General features: G+C 37.1%; 4 protein-coding genes across 6 annotated transcripts; 3 read left to right on the forward strand and 1 right to left on the reverse strand.

Moving 5' to 3' along the window:
• The first annotated feature begins 1,198 nt into the window (after positions 1–1,198).
• Positions 1,199–2,999, forward strand: LOC120002244 (codeine O-demethylase-like). The gene is made up of 4 exons (XM_038850926.1): positions 1,199–1,435; positions 1,682–1,923; positions 2,012–2,336; positions 2,564–2,999. Exons 1-4 carry the CDS (start codon positions 1,223–1,225, stop codon positions 2,849–2,851), a joined length of 1,068 nt encoding a protein of 355 aa, XP_038706854.1. The 5' UTR covers positions 1,199–1,222; the 3' UTR covers positions 2,852–2,999.
• Positions 3,000–5,074: 2,075 nt separating this feature from the next.
• Positions 5,075–7,077, forward strand: LOC120002243 (protein SRG1-like). Its single transcript, XM_038850925.1, has 4 exons — positions 5,075–5,356; positions 5,595–5,836; positions 6,069–6,393; positions 6,660–7,077. The coding sequence occupies exons 1-4, from the start codon at positions 5,096–5,098 to the stop codon at positions 6,945–6,947; spliced, it is 1,116 nt and encodes a 371-aa protein (XP_038706853.1). The 5' UTR covers positions 5,075–5,095; the 3' UTR covers positions 6,948–7,077.
• Positions 7,078–7,337: 260 nt separating this feature from the next.
• On the reverse strand, positions 7,338–10,099 carry LOC120002242 (pentatricopeptide repeat-containing protein At1g33350). 2 transcript variants are annotated; one of them, XM_038850924.1, is made up of 3 exons: positions 9,858–10,099; positions 9,694–9,733; positions 7,338–9,151 (listed from the first exon to the last, which is right to left on the reverse strand). In XM_038850924.1, exon 3 carries the CDS (start codon positions 8,959–8,961, stop codon positions 7,387–7,389), a length of 1,575 nt encoding a protein of 524 aa, XP_038706852.1. In that variant the 5' UTR covers positions 8,962–9,151; positions 9,694–9,733; positions 9,858–10,099; the 3' UTR covers positions 7,338–7,386. The 2 variants fall into 2 exon arrangements, with proteins under 2 accessions (XP_038706852.1, XP_038706851.1); XM_038850923.1 differs by having other exon boundaries at positions 9,694–9,763.
• A 282-nt stretch (positions 10,100–10,381) lies between these two features.
• LOC120001584 (cyclase-like protein 2) lies at positions 10,382–14,305 on the forward strand. Of its 2 annotated transcripts, none has more exons than XM_038849965.1 (7): positions 10,382–10,899; positions 11,046–11,090; positions 11,639–11,711; positions 12,699–12,796; positions 13,505–13,575; positions 13,809–13,950; positions 14,091–14,305. In XM_038849965.1, the coding sequence occupies exons 1-6, from the start codon at positions 10,503–10,505 to the stop codon at positions 13,932–13,934; spliced, it is 810 nt and encodes a 269-aa protein (XP_038705893.1). In that variant the 5' UTR covers positions 10,382–10,502; the 3' UTR covers positions 13,935–13,950; positions 14,091–14,305. The 2 variants fall into 2 exon arrangements, with proteins under 2 accessions (XP_038705893.1, XP_038705892.1); XM_038849964.1 differs by having other exon boundaries at positions 10,385–10,899; positions 14,042–14,305.
• Positions 14,306–14,681: the final 376 nt, after the last annotated feature.

A 14,681-nucleotide genomic window follows, 5' to 3' on the forward strand; every position in this document is an offset into this window, starting at 1 on the left:
TATGAATTATTAAAATCTGTTAAGATTTTTTTCCCTTTCGGATTGACATAATAATACAACCGAATGACATATAAGTTGTAAGATGATATAAGCATCAAATATGAACAAAATAAAGTTAAAAAAAATAGTAATTGAAAACTTTCCAAGATCAAATGCATGTTGTACATCACTTGAATGGAGTGTGCATTGGTGTCCACAGATTAAGTCCAAAATTGGTTTGTAGAGTTTTAGCTTAGATTTCTAACAAAAACAAAACCCAATTGACAAAGTTGTCATAAGTTGCTATCATGCGGAGTGATTGTGGGGTTATAGTGGGTGGTTTATAAACAAATTACAATCACAAATTCGTCAAACCTTACACATATTTCATTTATTTAACAGAAATATTGATGGCTTCCTTGAGACGTAAGTGTTGAAAACAACTTCCATTCACAATCTAACATATTTCTTTTATTTAACTGATATATTGTGATGTATACATGAACACATTCATATATAGACGAAGAAACATGAAATTAAACAAAAACGAAGTTTAGTGTTAGGATATGCACAAATTGACCAAACGCCTTAAGATGTAAAATTTTTGAGCTTTTGAGGTTTGGATGAGTGTTGAATTTGTATTAAATCTTAACCACACCAAAGTGGAAGAGTTGGTTTGGACGAATATTTCCTGTTGGGTGATCTAATAATAATTAATGAGTTAATTATGTAGTTAACGTTGGACATGAGATATTCGGCTGTTGGGGATAGAAGTGTTTGGGTTATGGTGATGTATGTTCAGGTGTGTCAAGATTTATTTGAATCAGTAAAAAACATCTAAGTTATCCTAGCAGTGATCTTGTCCTTTGATTGATGTAAGTATAGGGGCCACAAAATTTGGTGATTGAACCATAGAGTGACACATCGACTACTGGAATGAGTGAGATGTTTTTTACTGAGATCTTTATCATTTATGATACTTCTAATATGAGTCATAATTTAACACCTAATATGTCTATGCTATGAATATGTTGATGTGGTGCACCAAGATCTATAGGATATGGCGAATTCGTGGGTGGTTGAGAAATATTCAACAATTAAATTATAATGACCCATGAAAAAATTGGCATCATTCTATTGATGTGGGTCCACTAAATATCTTATCGTGCTTGGGAGACTTTTTTGCTATAAATAAATGAGCACCTTAATTTGCCAAAACAACATACCACTGAACTCTATAGCTATGATCAGTGTCCAGGAGCTCATCAAAGAGCCCTTGATGTTAATCCCACAACAATTCATTCGTTTGGGTGATCAAGGACCTTCAAAACCTATTCTCTTTGATCATTCAAATCTCTTGCCAACTCCGCCAATTCTTGACATGAAACAATTGGAGTCAGGTTATGAGGAGCTTCATAAATTGCATTCAGCCTGCAAAGATTGGGGTTTCTTTCAGGTTTTTAATTGTTCGCTCTGTTTGTTTTGATTCACCTTATGATTTGAGTTGGTAAATGTGACTAATAATAGAGATTTTAGCCAATTTAACGGTGTTCGATTTTACTTTCTTTGTTTTTTTATAACCGAGAACAACTCAGTTGGCTGGCACACATGGTGTCACTCTGTATTTCACTATCATTCCAGGAACGACTTACCCATAAAAGACCAAAAAAAAAAGAGTTATTGCTGTCGTATGTATATGCAGGTGGTGAACCATGGTGTAAGTTGTTCATTAATGGAGAAACTGAGAAACGAGATTGAAGAATTTTATAAGCTTCCTATAGAGGAGAAAGTGAAGTACAAGACGAGGCCAGGAGATGTTGAGGGATACGGAAGAATGACCCGAAGAGAAGGAAAACTTGATTGGGCTGACAGGTTATCTATGATAACCAATCCCCTCACCAAAAGAAAACCACATCTCTTTCCAGAACTCCCTTCATCCTTAAGGTTCCCTCTCTACATCTCCCTTCGTCAAAATATTAACGGAAATGATAAATATTACCCAGTTCTCTGCTTTTGTCTTTGTCGCTTGCAGGAATACGTTAGAACATTATATAACCGAGATGCAAGAACTGGGTAAAAAACTTCTTATGGTTATGGCAAGGGCTCTAAAGATAGAGAGGGAGGAACTGGTAGAGTTGTTTGAAGATGGGATGCAATCGATGAATATGGTCTATTACCCTCAATGTCCACAACCAGAGCTGGTTATGGGGCTTACGCCTCATTCCGATGCGACCGGAATCACCATCCTTAGCCAGCTTAACGGAGTGGATGGTCTTGAGATTATGAAGGATGGGGTTTGGATTCCTGTGAATTGTCAACCAGATGCCTTTGTTGTAAATGTAGGAGATATATTAGAGGTATGCTTCATGCGTCCTCCTCTCTCTCTCTCATAAAAAATGTACTACTAGCTAATTTTTTACCCTTAGACAACAAAAACGTATTCGTTCAACCAAGGTAAACAACTCTCATGCATAAAGGAGTTCAACTTATAACCTCTATGTTGCACTCCTGCAACTTTACAGCTGGATCACATGTTTTCTTGCAAATAAAATTTCTCTCGATTTACATTCGAATGTTTTTGCAGATTTTAAGCAATGGGATCTACAGCAGCATAGAGCACAGGGTCATGGTGAATTCAATGAAAGAAAGGATCTTCATAGCCTTCTTCATGTTCCCTAAATTTGAGGCTGATATTGGACATGTTTCAAGTCTAATCAATTTACAAAATCCGCCATTATTCAAGAAAATAGGGTTCGAGCAATACCTCGAAGATTTCTTCTCTCGTAAGCTCGATGGAAAATCGAACCTAGAGCATATGAAAATCAAAACTGATCAGGAGTCACATGGAACACCTGTTGATGCCAAAAATTAATAGATCATTGCTGCAAGTTTCAGCAGTACATATATATATATATATTATCCTGCACCGCACGTAGTACAATAGTGTGTTGTGGTGAAATAAACTTAATAACTTACATCAGTTTCTGCCTAGATTTGCAGTTCAGCTTAGAATTTGATTGCTCTGCTGTGTTCAACTGGGCCGTCTTCAACGTGGGAAGAAACTCTGACGAGGTAGAGAGATCATACGCTTTCAATTTCTTCTGTCCCTAACCAATTTAACCGAAGCAAGGTCACAAACTCTCTGAATGTCCAAGTTTGCATGCAATAACTTACTTCTTAACTCGATTCTAGCACACTGGACATTAGAACTTCGACAACTTGAACTTGACCAAATTTCGCAAGTTAAGTTCTTTATTAGCAGATTGAGTGTTAAAAATGAAATGTTTCTCCTATTATAGCGCACTGGACATTAATCTTGGCATTTTATTTTTGATTTTTGGTTATCTGTGGAAGAACTAAAGGAGATACATTTGCTTTTTGATTTTTAATTTTTGGTTATGTGTGAATGAACCGAAGAATAGATACATTTGTTGATTATTTTTTTTATACCATACAATGTTTGGTTTATTGTTAGAGAAAATGATAGTATAATATATGATATGGGATAAATATGAACTACCCTCAACTAAAATAATTACTATTTTTTAATTTATGAAAAATTAAAGATAAAAAATCTAGTGTGGCTAAATTTAAAAAAAAAAAATGTAATATATAAAGTGGTAATGGTTAGGGTTTGTTTTTTAAGAGGGTGTTTTTGTCATTTGTCATGTTATCTCTTATAGAAAGTGGTAATGGTTAGGGTTTATTTTTTTAAGAGGGTGTCTTAATATTATATCATCGCATAAGAGTCTCATTTTGTATAAAGTTATAGGGTTTAGGGTTTTGAGTTTTTTAAAAACCATCAAACACCTGATAATTTCATTAAAGGATAATTTTATAATATGCGAAGTCTTATCTTCTGCTCCAAATGGACCCTGAACGGTCAAAAAGCTGAATTGGTTAATAACTGTGCACCAGCCCTTCCCTTAATCCACATTACACGGACTCTCGATTAGTCTTATGAATTATTAAAATCTGTTAAGATTTTTTTTCCATTTCGGATTGACATAATAATACAACCGAGTGACATATAAGTTGTAAGATGATATAAGCATCAAATATGAACAAAATAAAGTTAAAAAAAAATAGTAATTGAAAACTTTCCAAGATCAAATGCATGTTGTACATCACTTGAATGGAGTGTGCATTGGTGTCCACAGATTAAGTCCAAAATTGGTTTGTAGAGTTTTAGCTTAGATTTCTAACAAAAACAAAACTCAATTGACAAAGTTGTTATAAGTTGCTATCATGCGGAGTGATTGTGGGGTTATAGTAACAAATTACAATCACAAATTCGTCCAACCTTACACATATTTCATTTATTTAACAGAAATATTGATGACTTCCTTGAGACGTAAGTGTTGAAAACAACTTCCATTCACAATCTAACATATTTCTTTTATTTAACTGATATATTGTGATGCATACATGAACACATTCATATATAGAGGAAGAAACATGAAATCAAACAAAAACGAAAGTTTAGTGTTAGGATATGCACAAATTGACCAAACACCTTAAGATATAAAATTTTGGACTTTTGAGGTTTGGATGAGTGTTGAATGTGTATTAAATCTTAACCACACCAAAGTGGAATTGTTGGTTTGGACGAATATTTCCTGTTGGGTGATCTAATAATAATTAATGAGTTAATTATGTAGATAACGTTGGACATGAGATATTCGGATGTTTGCGATAGAAGTGCTTGGGTTATGATGATGTATGTTCAGGTATGTCAAGATTTATATGAACCAGTAAAAAACATTTAAGTTATCCCAGCAATGGATCTTGTCCTTTAATTGATGTACATGTAAAAGCCACAAAATCTGGTAATTGAACCAGAGAGTGACACATCCACTCTTGGGATGACTAAGATACTTTTTACTGGGATCCTATCACTTCTGATAATATGATATGTCATATTATATATATGTTGATGTGGTGCAACAACATCTATAGGATAAGGCGAATTTGTGGGTGGTTGAGAAATATTCAACAATTAAATTATAAACCAACCATTTTTATTCATAATGACCTATGAAAAAATTGGCATCATTCTATTGATTTAGGTCCACTAAATATTTTATCGTGCTTGGGTAGACCTTTTTTGCTATAAATGAGCACCTTAATTTGCCAAAACAACATACCACTAAACTCTGTAGCTATGATCAGTGTCCAGGAGCTCATCAAAGAGCCCTTGATGTTAATCCCACAACAATACATTCGTTTTGGTGATCAAGGTCCTTCAAAACCTATTCTCTTTGATCATTCAAATCTCTTGCCAACTCTGCCAATTCTTGACATGAAACAACTGGAGTCAGGTTATGAGGAGCTTCAGAAATTGCATTCAGCCTGCAAAGATTGGGGTTTCTTTCAGGTTTTTAATTGTTCTATCTGTTTGTTTTGATTAACCGTTTGATTTGAGTTGGTAAATGTCACTAATAATAGAGATTTTAGCCAATTTAATGGTGTTAGATTTTATTTTTTTTAGATAACCGATAACAACTCAGTTGCCACACATGATATCAGGACTCTGTATTTCACCATCGTTCCAGGAACGATCGTACCCATAAAAGAAGAAAAAAAAAAGTTATTGTTGTCGTATGTATATGCAGGTGGTGAACCATGGAGTAAGTAGTTCATTAATGGAGAAACTGAGAAACGAGATTGAAGAATTTTACAAGCTTCCTATAGAGGAGAAAGTGAAGTACAAGATAAGGCCAGGAGATGTTGAAGGATACGGAAGCATCCCCCGAAGAGAAGGAAAACTTGATTGGGGTGACAGATTATTTATGACAACCAATCCCCTCACCAAAAGAAAACCACATCTCTTTCCAGAACTCCCTTCATCCTTAAGGTTCCCTCTCTACATCTTCCTTTGTCAAAATATTAACGGAAATGATAAAGATCCCAATCATTGATACCCAACTGTTGAGTTGGATGCACAACATCTAAGGGAATTCGTAAGCTCCACATGTCACACATGATACACATGAAATCTTGGACGTACAACTCAACAGCTAAGATAATTGAGATAATAGCTACTGAGGGTGCAGTTCACCAGAAACTTATGTTTTTGTTGCTTGCAGGGATACGTTAGAGCATTATATAGCCGAGCTGCAAGAAGTGGGTAAAAAACTTCTTATGGCTATGGCGAGGGCTCTAAATATAGAGAGGGAGGAATGGGTAGAGTTGTTTGAAGATGGGTTGCAATCGATGAGGATGACTTATTACCCTCAATGTCCACAACCAGAGCTGGTTATGGGGCTTACGCCTCATTCCGATGCGACCGGAATCACCATCCTTAACCAGCTTAACGGAGTGGATGGTCTTGAGATTATGAAGGATGGGGTTTGGATTCCTGTGAATTGTCAACCAGATGCCTTTGTTGTAAATGTAGGAGATATATTAGAGGTATGCTTCATACGTCATTCTCTCTCTCTCATAAAAAATGTACCACAAGCTAATTTTTTACTATCAGACAACAAAATCGCATTTGTTAAATCAAGGTAAACAATTCGTAAACAATTCTCATGCACAAAGGAGTTCAATCTGTAACCTCTATTTTACACTATTGCAACTTTACTACTCGATCACATGTTCACTTGTATATTCGCTGGACATTAAATGATTAGTTTCACATAAAATTTCTCACGATTGACATTCGAATGATTTTGCAGATTTTAAGCAATGGAATCTACAGCAGCATAGAGCACAGGGCCATGGTGAATTCAACGAAAGAACGGATCTCCATAGCATTCTTCATGTACCCTAAATTTGAGGCTGATATTGGACCTGTTTCAAGTCTAATCAATTTACAAAATCCCCCATTATTCAAGAAAATAGGGATGGAGCAGTACCTCGAAGATTTCTTCTCTCGTAAGCTCGATGGAAAATCACATCTAGAGTATATGAAAATCAAAACTGATCAGGAATCACATGGAACACCTGTTGATGCCAAAAATTAATAGATCATTGCTGCAAGTTTCAGCAGTACATATATATATATATATATATATATTATCCTGCACTGCATGTAGTACAATAGTATATTGTGGTAAAATAAACCTACTAATAACTTACATCAGTTTGTGCCTAGATTTGCAGTTCAGCTTAGAATTTGATTGCTCTGCTGTGTTCAACTGGGCTGTCTTCAACTCGGGAAGAAACTCTCAAAGGGTAGAGAGATCATATGCTTTCAATTTCTTCTGTCGATTTCAAAAACAGTCCATTTATCCGAAGCAAGTCACAAACTCTCTGAATGTCCAAGTTTGCATGCAATAACTTAATTCTAAACTCGATTCTAGCGCAGTGGACATTAAAACTGTGACAACTTGAACTTAACCAAATTTCACGTTGAGTTCTGTATTAGCAGGTTGATTTTTAAAAATGAAATATTTCTCCTATTCAGCGAACAGCTTCATATGAACTAGCTAAAAGTTCCAGGATCTTGTATATCTCCTCTGTTCTGGAATGCGATTTGTCAACACAATGGAATTGATAAACCTGATTATCGACCTCGATCCAACTGCAACCTGGAGTCTTCTGAGCATTCTGCTCCTTTAACATCTCCCTCAATTTGTGAACTTCATCCCATTTCCCTAATTCTCCATATAAATTTGCCAACATTATTCCATAACTACCATTATTTGGATCAATTTCAATCAGTTTTTTTACTGCAAGTTCTGCCAAATCTGTGTGACCATAGATCTTACATCCATTAAGCAAAGAACCCCAAACAACCTCATCTGGCTCAATCTCCATACCCTTAACAACTTCCAAGGCTTCTTGAAACCTTCCTGCCCGTACAAGAATATCTATTAGGCATCCATAATGTGTAATCTGAGGTTCAATCTTATAATCCCTAGTCATTAGTTTGAAATAGAAACGCCCTTTCTCAACCAACCCTCCATGTGTACAAGCATTCAACAAGCCTATAAAGGTGACTTCATCAGGTGTTACATTGCTACTACACTGCATCATCTCCTCAAATACACTAATTGCGTTATTGCTTTGCCCATGGAGAGCATAACAATTGATCATGGAATTCCATGATGTCCGACTTTTTTTTGAAGTCTCATCAAAAACCTGTCTTGCCTTATGTAAGCTTCCACATTTTCCATACATATCCACCAGTGCATTTGAAACAAAAGAATTGGGAGCAAGGCTATTCCTGTAAACATAACCGTGGATCCATTTGCCAAGTTGAAGCATCCCAGTGTGGCCACAAGCTGAGAGTGCACACACTGCAGTAACCTGGTTAGGTCTAATATATCGATTATGCTCCTCATCCCACAAAAGTACCATTCTGTTGAAGAGAGATATTGCCTCTGAGAAAAATCCATTCTGAGTGCATCCGGCAATAATAGCATTCCAAGACGGAACATCTCTATCTGGCATTTCTTCAAATAGTGAGAGAGCATTTCGTATGTCACCGAGCCTAGTATATCCAGAAATCATAGCAGTCCAAGACACAACGTTCCTCTCGGACATTTCATCGAACATCCCTCGTGCAATCCCAATATCAGAACCACACTTTGCATATGCATCAACCAAGGCCGTCTCCACGACTGGGTATTGGAAAAAACCCGATTTCAGTATCTGTGCGTGAACAAGTTTAGATCCATAACTTGATTTCAAGACGTGAGGATATATAAATTCATTGGGTTTAGGGTGACCGCGACGAACCATGTGGCAGTACAAAGCAAATGCAGAATGCGAATTGGGCTGAAAGGCGGCACAGGCAGTGATCATGGCAGTGTATAGGAAGATATTGGGGGACTTGAGATGATCGAAAATGGAGCGAGCGTATGCAAGGTCCGAGAGCTTGAGAGCACAGAAGCGAAGTAGCTTGAAGGCGTAGAAGTTGGTTTGAGAGTGGCCAAGACTGACTAGTAAGGACTGGAGCTGCCTGAGATGGTTGATGTGGATGCATTTTTCAAGTAGTGCCAAGACTTGTTGGTTCAGGTTCATTTGGTTCATAGGAAACGAGAATCTATGACGAAGAAATAGGGTGATTTGCCTTGTAAGTCGGAAAAGACAAGAACAAGATTAAACAGATGAGCTCAAGACCATCAAATTTGGGCTGGAATTGCTCCTTTCTTAGTCGTACATATAGCTCCACAGTCTACAGGCATTTGCATAAGACAGCCTCCCTCAGTCTCCCATCATCCTACATTTATGAGAGATGAATTTATCATACAAAAGAGCCTCTGCTAGATTAGTGGCTGTCCAAACTGCAAGAGAGTTTGTTTGGCATCTCAATACTGGGCAGCTTGCTCTCACTAGAATTTTTTGCTAAGCTTCAGTTGCATTATTCTTTACATTACAAGAAAAGCTTAAGGATAGAAACAAGTTCAAAACTGAGGAAAACATACCAATTTTGAAGCACATACATGCTAATTACTAATGCAATGAATAGAAGGCATGAAAAGCAAATCTATGAAGCTTGGAAACACCATAATTTACCACCACTGCTCAAGGTTATCTGGCCCATGCCATCATTTCAATTTTCCTCCCCATCCCCATGAAAGAAGAACACTAATGAACTCAAGTCATAATCTCAAATAACTAAGCAACCCAAAAATACAGAAAATCAAAAATCCTAATTTCTTCTCTTTCACAAAACTTTTCCAGAGGGCCAAGCAATCTCGAAAACTCTATGAATAAACCTCTAGCATACAAGCTTTTAGACAGACTGATATAGAAAAGTACCTCTTTGTGAAGACCATACCGCCCTAGTTTAACTCTGGTCCTGTCACCCAGAAACCAGTAAACAAAGGCCCTGAAAACGATGCCCAATAACAAACAGATGTTCCAAATTCAGAAGCCAAGAAAATGGTTAACGGCAGCAGAAGAGAAACTCAACCGAAGATTACCTCGCCAGGGAAAGAAGCTTGGGTGCGTTTGGCAAACCAATGAAGGCTCAAGGACCGCCGGTTGGTGTCCACGACCTCACTGCAAGAGGACTTCTGGCGTTTGGCATACCAGCATAGCGAGGCAGAGCCGCTCAAAATCGCGGTCCTCGACGAAGCAGCTAGGAGCAGCTTATTCGCCAACCGCAGTTTCTTCGGCTGCACTGTTTCAACATGGAGCCGCTCTTCTTCGGTCCTTCGGCTTTCGAAAACGAAGGCACTTTAAAAAAAAAGAGGCCCAGGGAGATAATTAACAAAGGCAGCCCACTTTATGTTTTTTAAAAGAATTTCAACAAAATTAAAACTAATAAAAAGGGATTGTAACACAATTTTGATTAAGTGAAATTAGTTTTCAAATTACTATTTTTTTTTGTAGGATTTTATATTTATACAGGGGCTTGTTTGATAAAAAAAAGGATTTTTTTATCCAAAATATAAAATAGAGGGGCTAAATCATACTTATCTCTTTTATTTATCCAAAGAGTCGAACTACACATCACCTCACCACTCTCACCACTCTGGTTCTGCAACTGAGTACTTATCTACTCGTCAAGTTCAAGTTCAAGTTCAAGTTCCAGTTCAAACAGACTGCCACTTCAGTCTCCGTGGATGGCCTTTCTATTCCTTTTATTCCTTGTTCTCTCTCCCTTCTTACCTTTCACGGCGGGCCCCACCTCCGCTGCCTACCCCTCTGTTACCGACACGGCCAGTTGCTCTCTGTCGAACGATGATCTAATTCCGATTCGCCGAGAAGTATACGATAATGGAAGAATCTTCGACATCAGCCACCGCTACACCAAAGACATGCCGGCGTGGGAGTCCAAGGAGGGGTTGGGACAGTTCCTATGGCTCCGTGCCAGCATAAAGAACGGCTCACTCGCTAACAACTCCGAGATGAAGCTCCCCACTCACACCGGCACGCACGTCGATGCACCGGGTCACTTTTATGACCACTACTTCGATGCTGGCTTCGATGTCGACACCCTCGACCTTGAAGTCCTCAATGGTAACCACTGCTTCATAGAAAAGTGCGATTCCTATTTTTTATTTTTTATTGCGTAATATAGTTTTTCATCCGGTGATTCAGTCTCAACGAGTTAGCATTTCGTGCGATTTTGTAATTGATGACTCCTTATGTTTTTATTTTGGTAGGTCCTGCTTTACTTGTTGATGTTCCTAGAGACAAGAACATAACAGGTAATTCTCCATAATCATCGTCAACGAAGATTATTGATGTTCCAGGCTGTATTATTTTAGTTAATTGATACTCTCAGTCTTGAAATCTTACCAAATAGTCATCAAGACATAACGAAATTGAAGTTGAGTTGTTTTGGTTCTTACTTCCTTAATGGTAGTAATTGGGACTTACCAAAAAAAATTAATGGTGGTCGGGAATTTTCTCAGTACTGTTTGTTATGGTGAATAAAAAAGTATTGTGTCTGAAGGCAACTGTAGGAGACTGCTCACCTTCTGCCTTGATTGGTCGTGATGATAATGGCAACATCTTTTTTTTTTAAAATAGAAAAATTTTATTAACGGCCCCCTAGGAGGTGCAACCCAAGAACAAACTAGAAACAAGAATAGACTTTAATACAATCGAAAAAAATAGAACATGTTGGAGAGGCCTGGGGAATGATTGAAGGTGTCCAATCCAGTTAACTTATATTTGAAAGTGGCTTGAACGCTTTATTTTTCGTCGCTTATTTTGGGGTGCATTTGATTCTGATGTTATGTACTTCATGCAGCTGAGGTTATGCAGTCTTTGAACATTCCTAAGGGAGTACGACGTGTGCTTTTCAGGACATTGAACACTGACAGGTAAGCTCCTATATACTATTTCCTCTTGGTATGCATTCTACGTCATGTGCATTTCCTTGCTTCTAGTCTAATTTAAGAAGCAAATCAAGACAGGAAATGATTAACTTAGCACAAGTTAGTTTATTACTAGTCATCTTTTTGTATCTTCATTTATTGTTAAAAAGTTTGGCTTACAAGTGAAAATTAATTAATTACATTACAATCTAACACTTTCATGTGTTAGTTTTACCCATGTACACCATAAGATAACTAATTTGATGATGACGCTTTGGAGCCATTATCCTATATCCTGGAAGTGCCTTGATGTATGACCATGGTCCGCATGCTCCTTGGGTCTGTAAATGTTCTCTGCTTGATGACTTGGCTTTTCAAGGTCTTCTTTCTTCATGTTCCTAAAACATATATCTGTAATTGTCCCCGGAAGTTTTATCACTTACGGTAATGCATAGGAACCCAGCCATCTGACAAAGTATTAAGTTATCTTAAGACGGATCTGTCATATTAAGTCCAGCGTTTGCGTGTGATATGATATTTATATGCACACTGTATAATTAAGACAAATGCTGAATCTATTGCAGAATGATAAACTTGCTTCAAGCCGTCATCCACTTGGGGAATCTTGAGTATATGAGTTGATTAACCTTAAACCTCTGACTGTATAACTAATGTAACCCTTTCCAATACTTGAAATTTGACAGATGTCTTATCTTCCTTGAAATTTGACAGATGTCTCTTTTTTGGTCCTTTTATATTACGTAATAGTTAATCCTGTCGTTATTTCTTGAACCATTTATAAACATTTGGCATGAAGTCAGCATATAATATCACCTTTTTTTCTGTCTTTTCTTATTGGCTTTAAATGTTTTCATAATATTGATCAGCAAATGAGGTGAAGTGATTATCAATGTTCTTGCTCACTAATGTTGCATGATTTAAGTGCTGGAAATGGATATCCTTTATGTTGACTGAAATCTAATTCCCTATCAGGCGGCTTATGTTCAAAAAAGAGTGTGACACCAGCTATGTGGGATTTATGAAGGACGGGGCAAAATGGTTGGTAGAGAACACTGACATCAAACTTGTGGGTAAGTTGAACACTTCGACTATCTTCAGAACTGTGGTTTTAGTTGTTTTCCTAAAATCAATGCGGAGATATATCTCTGCCTCTGTGTGTGTGTGTGTGTGTGTGTGTGTGTGTGTGTGTACTGTGGAATCGGCATGAGTTCTTATAGCGTGCGATAATTATGGACAAATATGATGATACCACTAGGTTCCTTTTCTACTCTCGTTTTTCTTGAAACCTCCTTCTCAGGCTGGCCTAATGGATGATTGAGCCGGGACATATTTACTTTTAACGGTTCCTTGCAAAGATATACTCAATTTCTTATTGTGTTGAAGAGAACTCTTCTATCATTAAAGTATTAAACATATATGAGAAAATTTTGGGAGTCCTGCAGATCAAGTGCAATGACAGCCACATTTGATCAAGTTCTGCCTTTCCTGTCCTCTTGCTCTGCACCTTTAAACGTTAGCTACTCATTTAATGCCTTAAAAAAACTTGATCTGATGAAGCATATTGTGTCCTGCACATGCCCAATCCTGGATATCAGTCTATTAATATATATATTTTTTCATTTGGGATTTTTCCAATCAATCTTCGAATGAAATTCCTGATATACAGCAAAACACAATCTATTGAAATTCAAGAAATTTTTTTCTATATGTTTAAGTTTTTCTTGTCCTTATGTTTTTCTTGATGAACTAATGCTCACGGGGACAATTATGAAATGTAGGGATTGATTATTTATCTGTTGCTGCTTATGTTGATTTGATTCCGTCGCATCTGGTTTTTCTGGAAAGCAGGGTAAGCCTACCTGTCATCTAATAGATCAGGATTATTCTGTGTTTTATTTTTGCACAAATATGTGCGCTTCTTCCTTATTTGAATGCTTCCTTTTGCTTGCACGCCCATTCCCTTGAATAACTTTGGTATTTAGCACGGTCAAATCGCATGAGGTGCATTACTGTTTACATTTTTTTTGTACAGATGCAAAGTAAAATCAACTTAAAACTAATACCATCTCTTGTATCTCTCAGGAATTCATCCTCGTGGAAGGCCTGAAACTTGATGACATCCCAGCAGGGATATATTCGGTTCATTGTTTGCCTCTAAGATTGCTTGGCGCTGAAGGATCACCAATAAGATGCATTCTGATTAAATAATAGATATATTTTCCTTGTAAGTACTCATATTGCAGATGATTTACTGCAACTATTATATCAGGAATAATGTCTTCACTCTTCACTTGATTTGTATTGGTCTTTTTTAGTTGAAGTTGCATGGTCCTGCCCTCATGCTAGCTGGTGAATCTCCTGCGGAGACAACAATAGCTGGTGAAGTTAGGTCACGCCTTCTTAAAGCTGGATGGATTTGCTATGTATAGACACTCAGAAATATGGAGTATGCTCGCGTATGTGCAGTCTGCTGTAATTGCTTAATGAACATGACACGACACTGATTTTACATATTTTGGTCCAAATTATCTTAAGCAGATTATTAGTAATTTATGCTTGTTCTTGTCTTTTTTGTCTTTGGATCGGTGCTTTGTGCTTGTTCTTGAAGTTAATCTTTCATATGCGGCGCTGGCGCTGCAGTTATTCCGCCCCAATCATGATGTTCATAGCGGGACGTGAATATGTGATCTGGATTATAGTTTGTTTCATAATGCTATGAAAGCATTAAAACCGAACAACAGTAGAATAAAATAAGCTGAAGATTAATTAAAAATTACAGTGGAAAGCCTTCATAAGTTAATTATATGTGCAGCTCCTCTGATCTTATTGGTTTTATGGTTACAATAAAATCAAGTCCAAATCTTTGGACCCATATACTCATGATTTCTTGTTCTCCACTTGTTTGTACATTCTTTTGTTCTCATTGTTTCTCCTTCCTGCAAAAGCATTGACAAA

The sequence above is a fragment of the Tripterygium wilfordii genome, chromosome 7 (genome assembly GCF_013401445.1).
Source record: "Tripterygium wilfordii isolate XIE 37 chromosome 7, ASM1340144v1, whole genome shotgun sequence".
NCBI classification, from domain to species: domain Eukaryota; kingdom Viridiplantae; phylum Streptophyta; class Magnoliopsida; order Celastrales; family Celastraceae; genus Tripterygium; species Tripterygium wilfordii.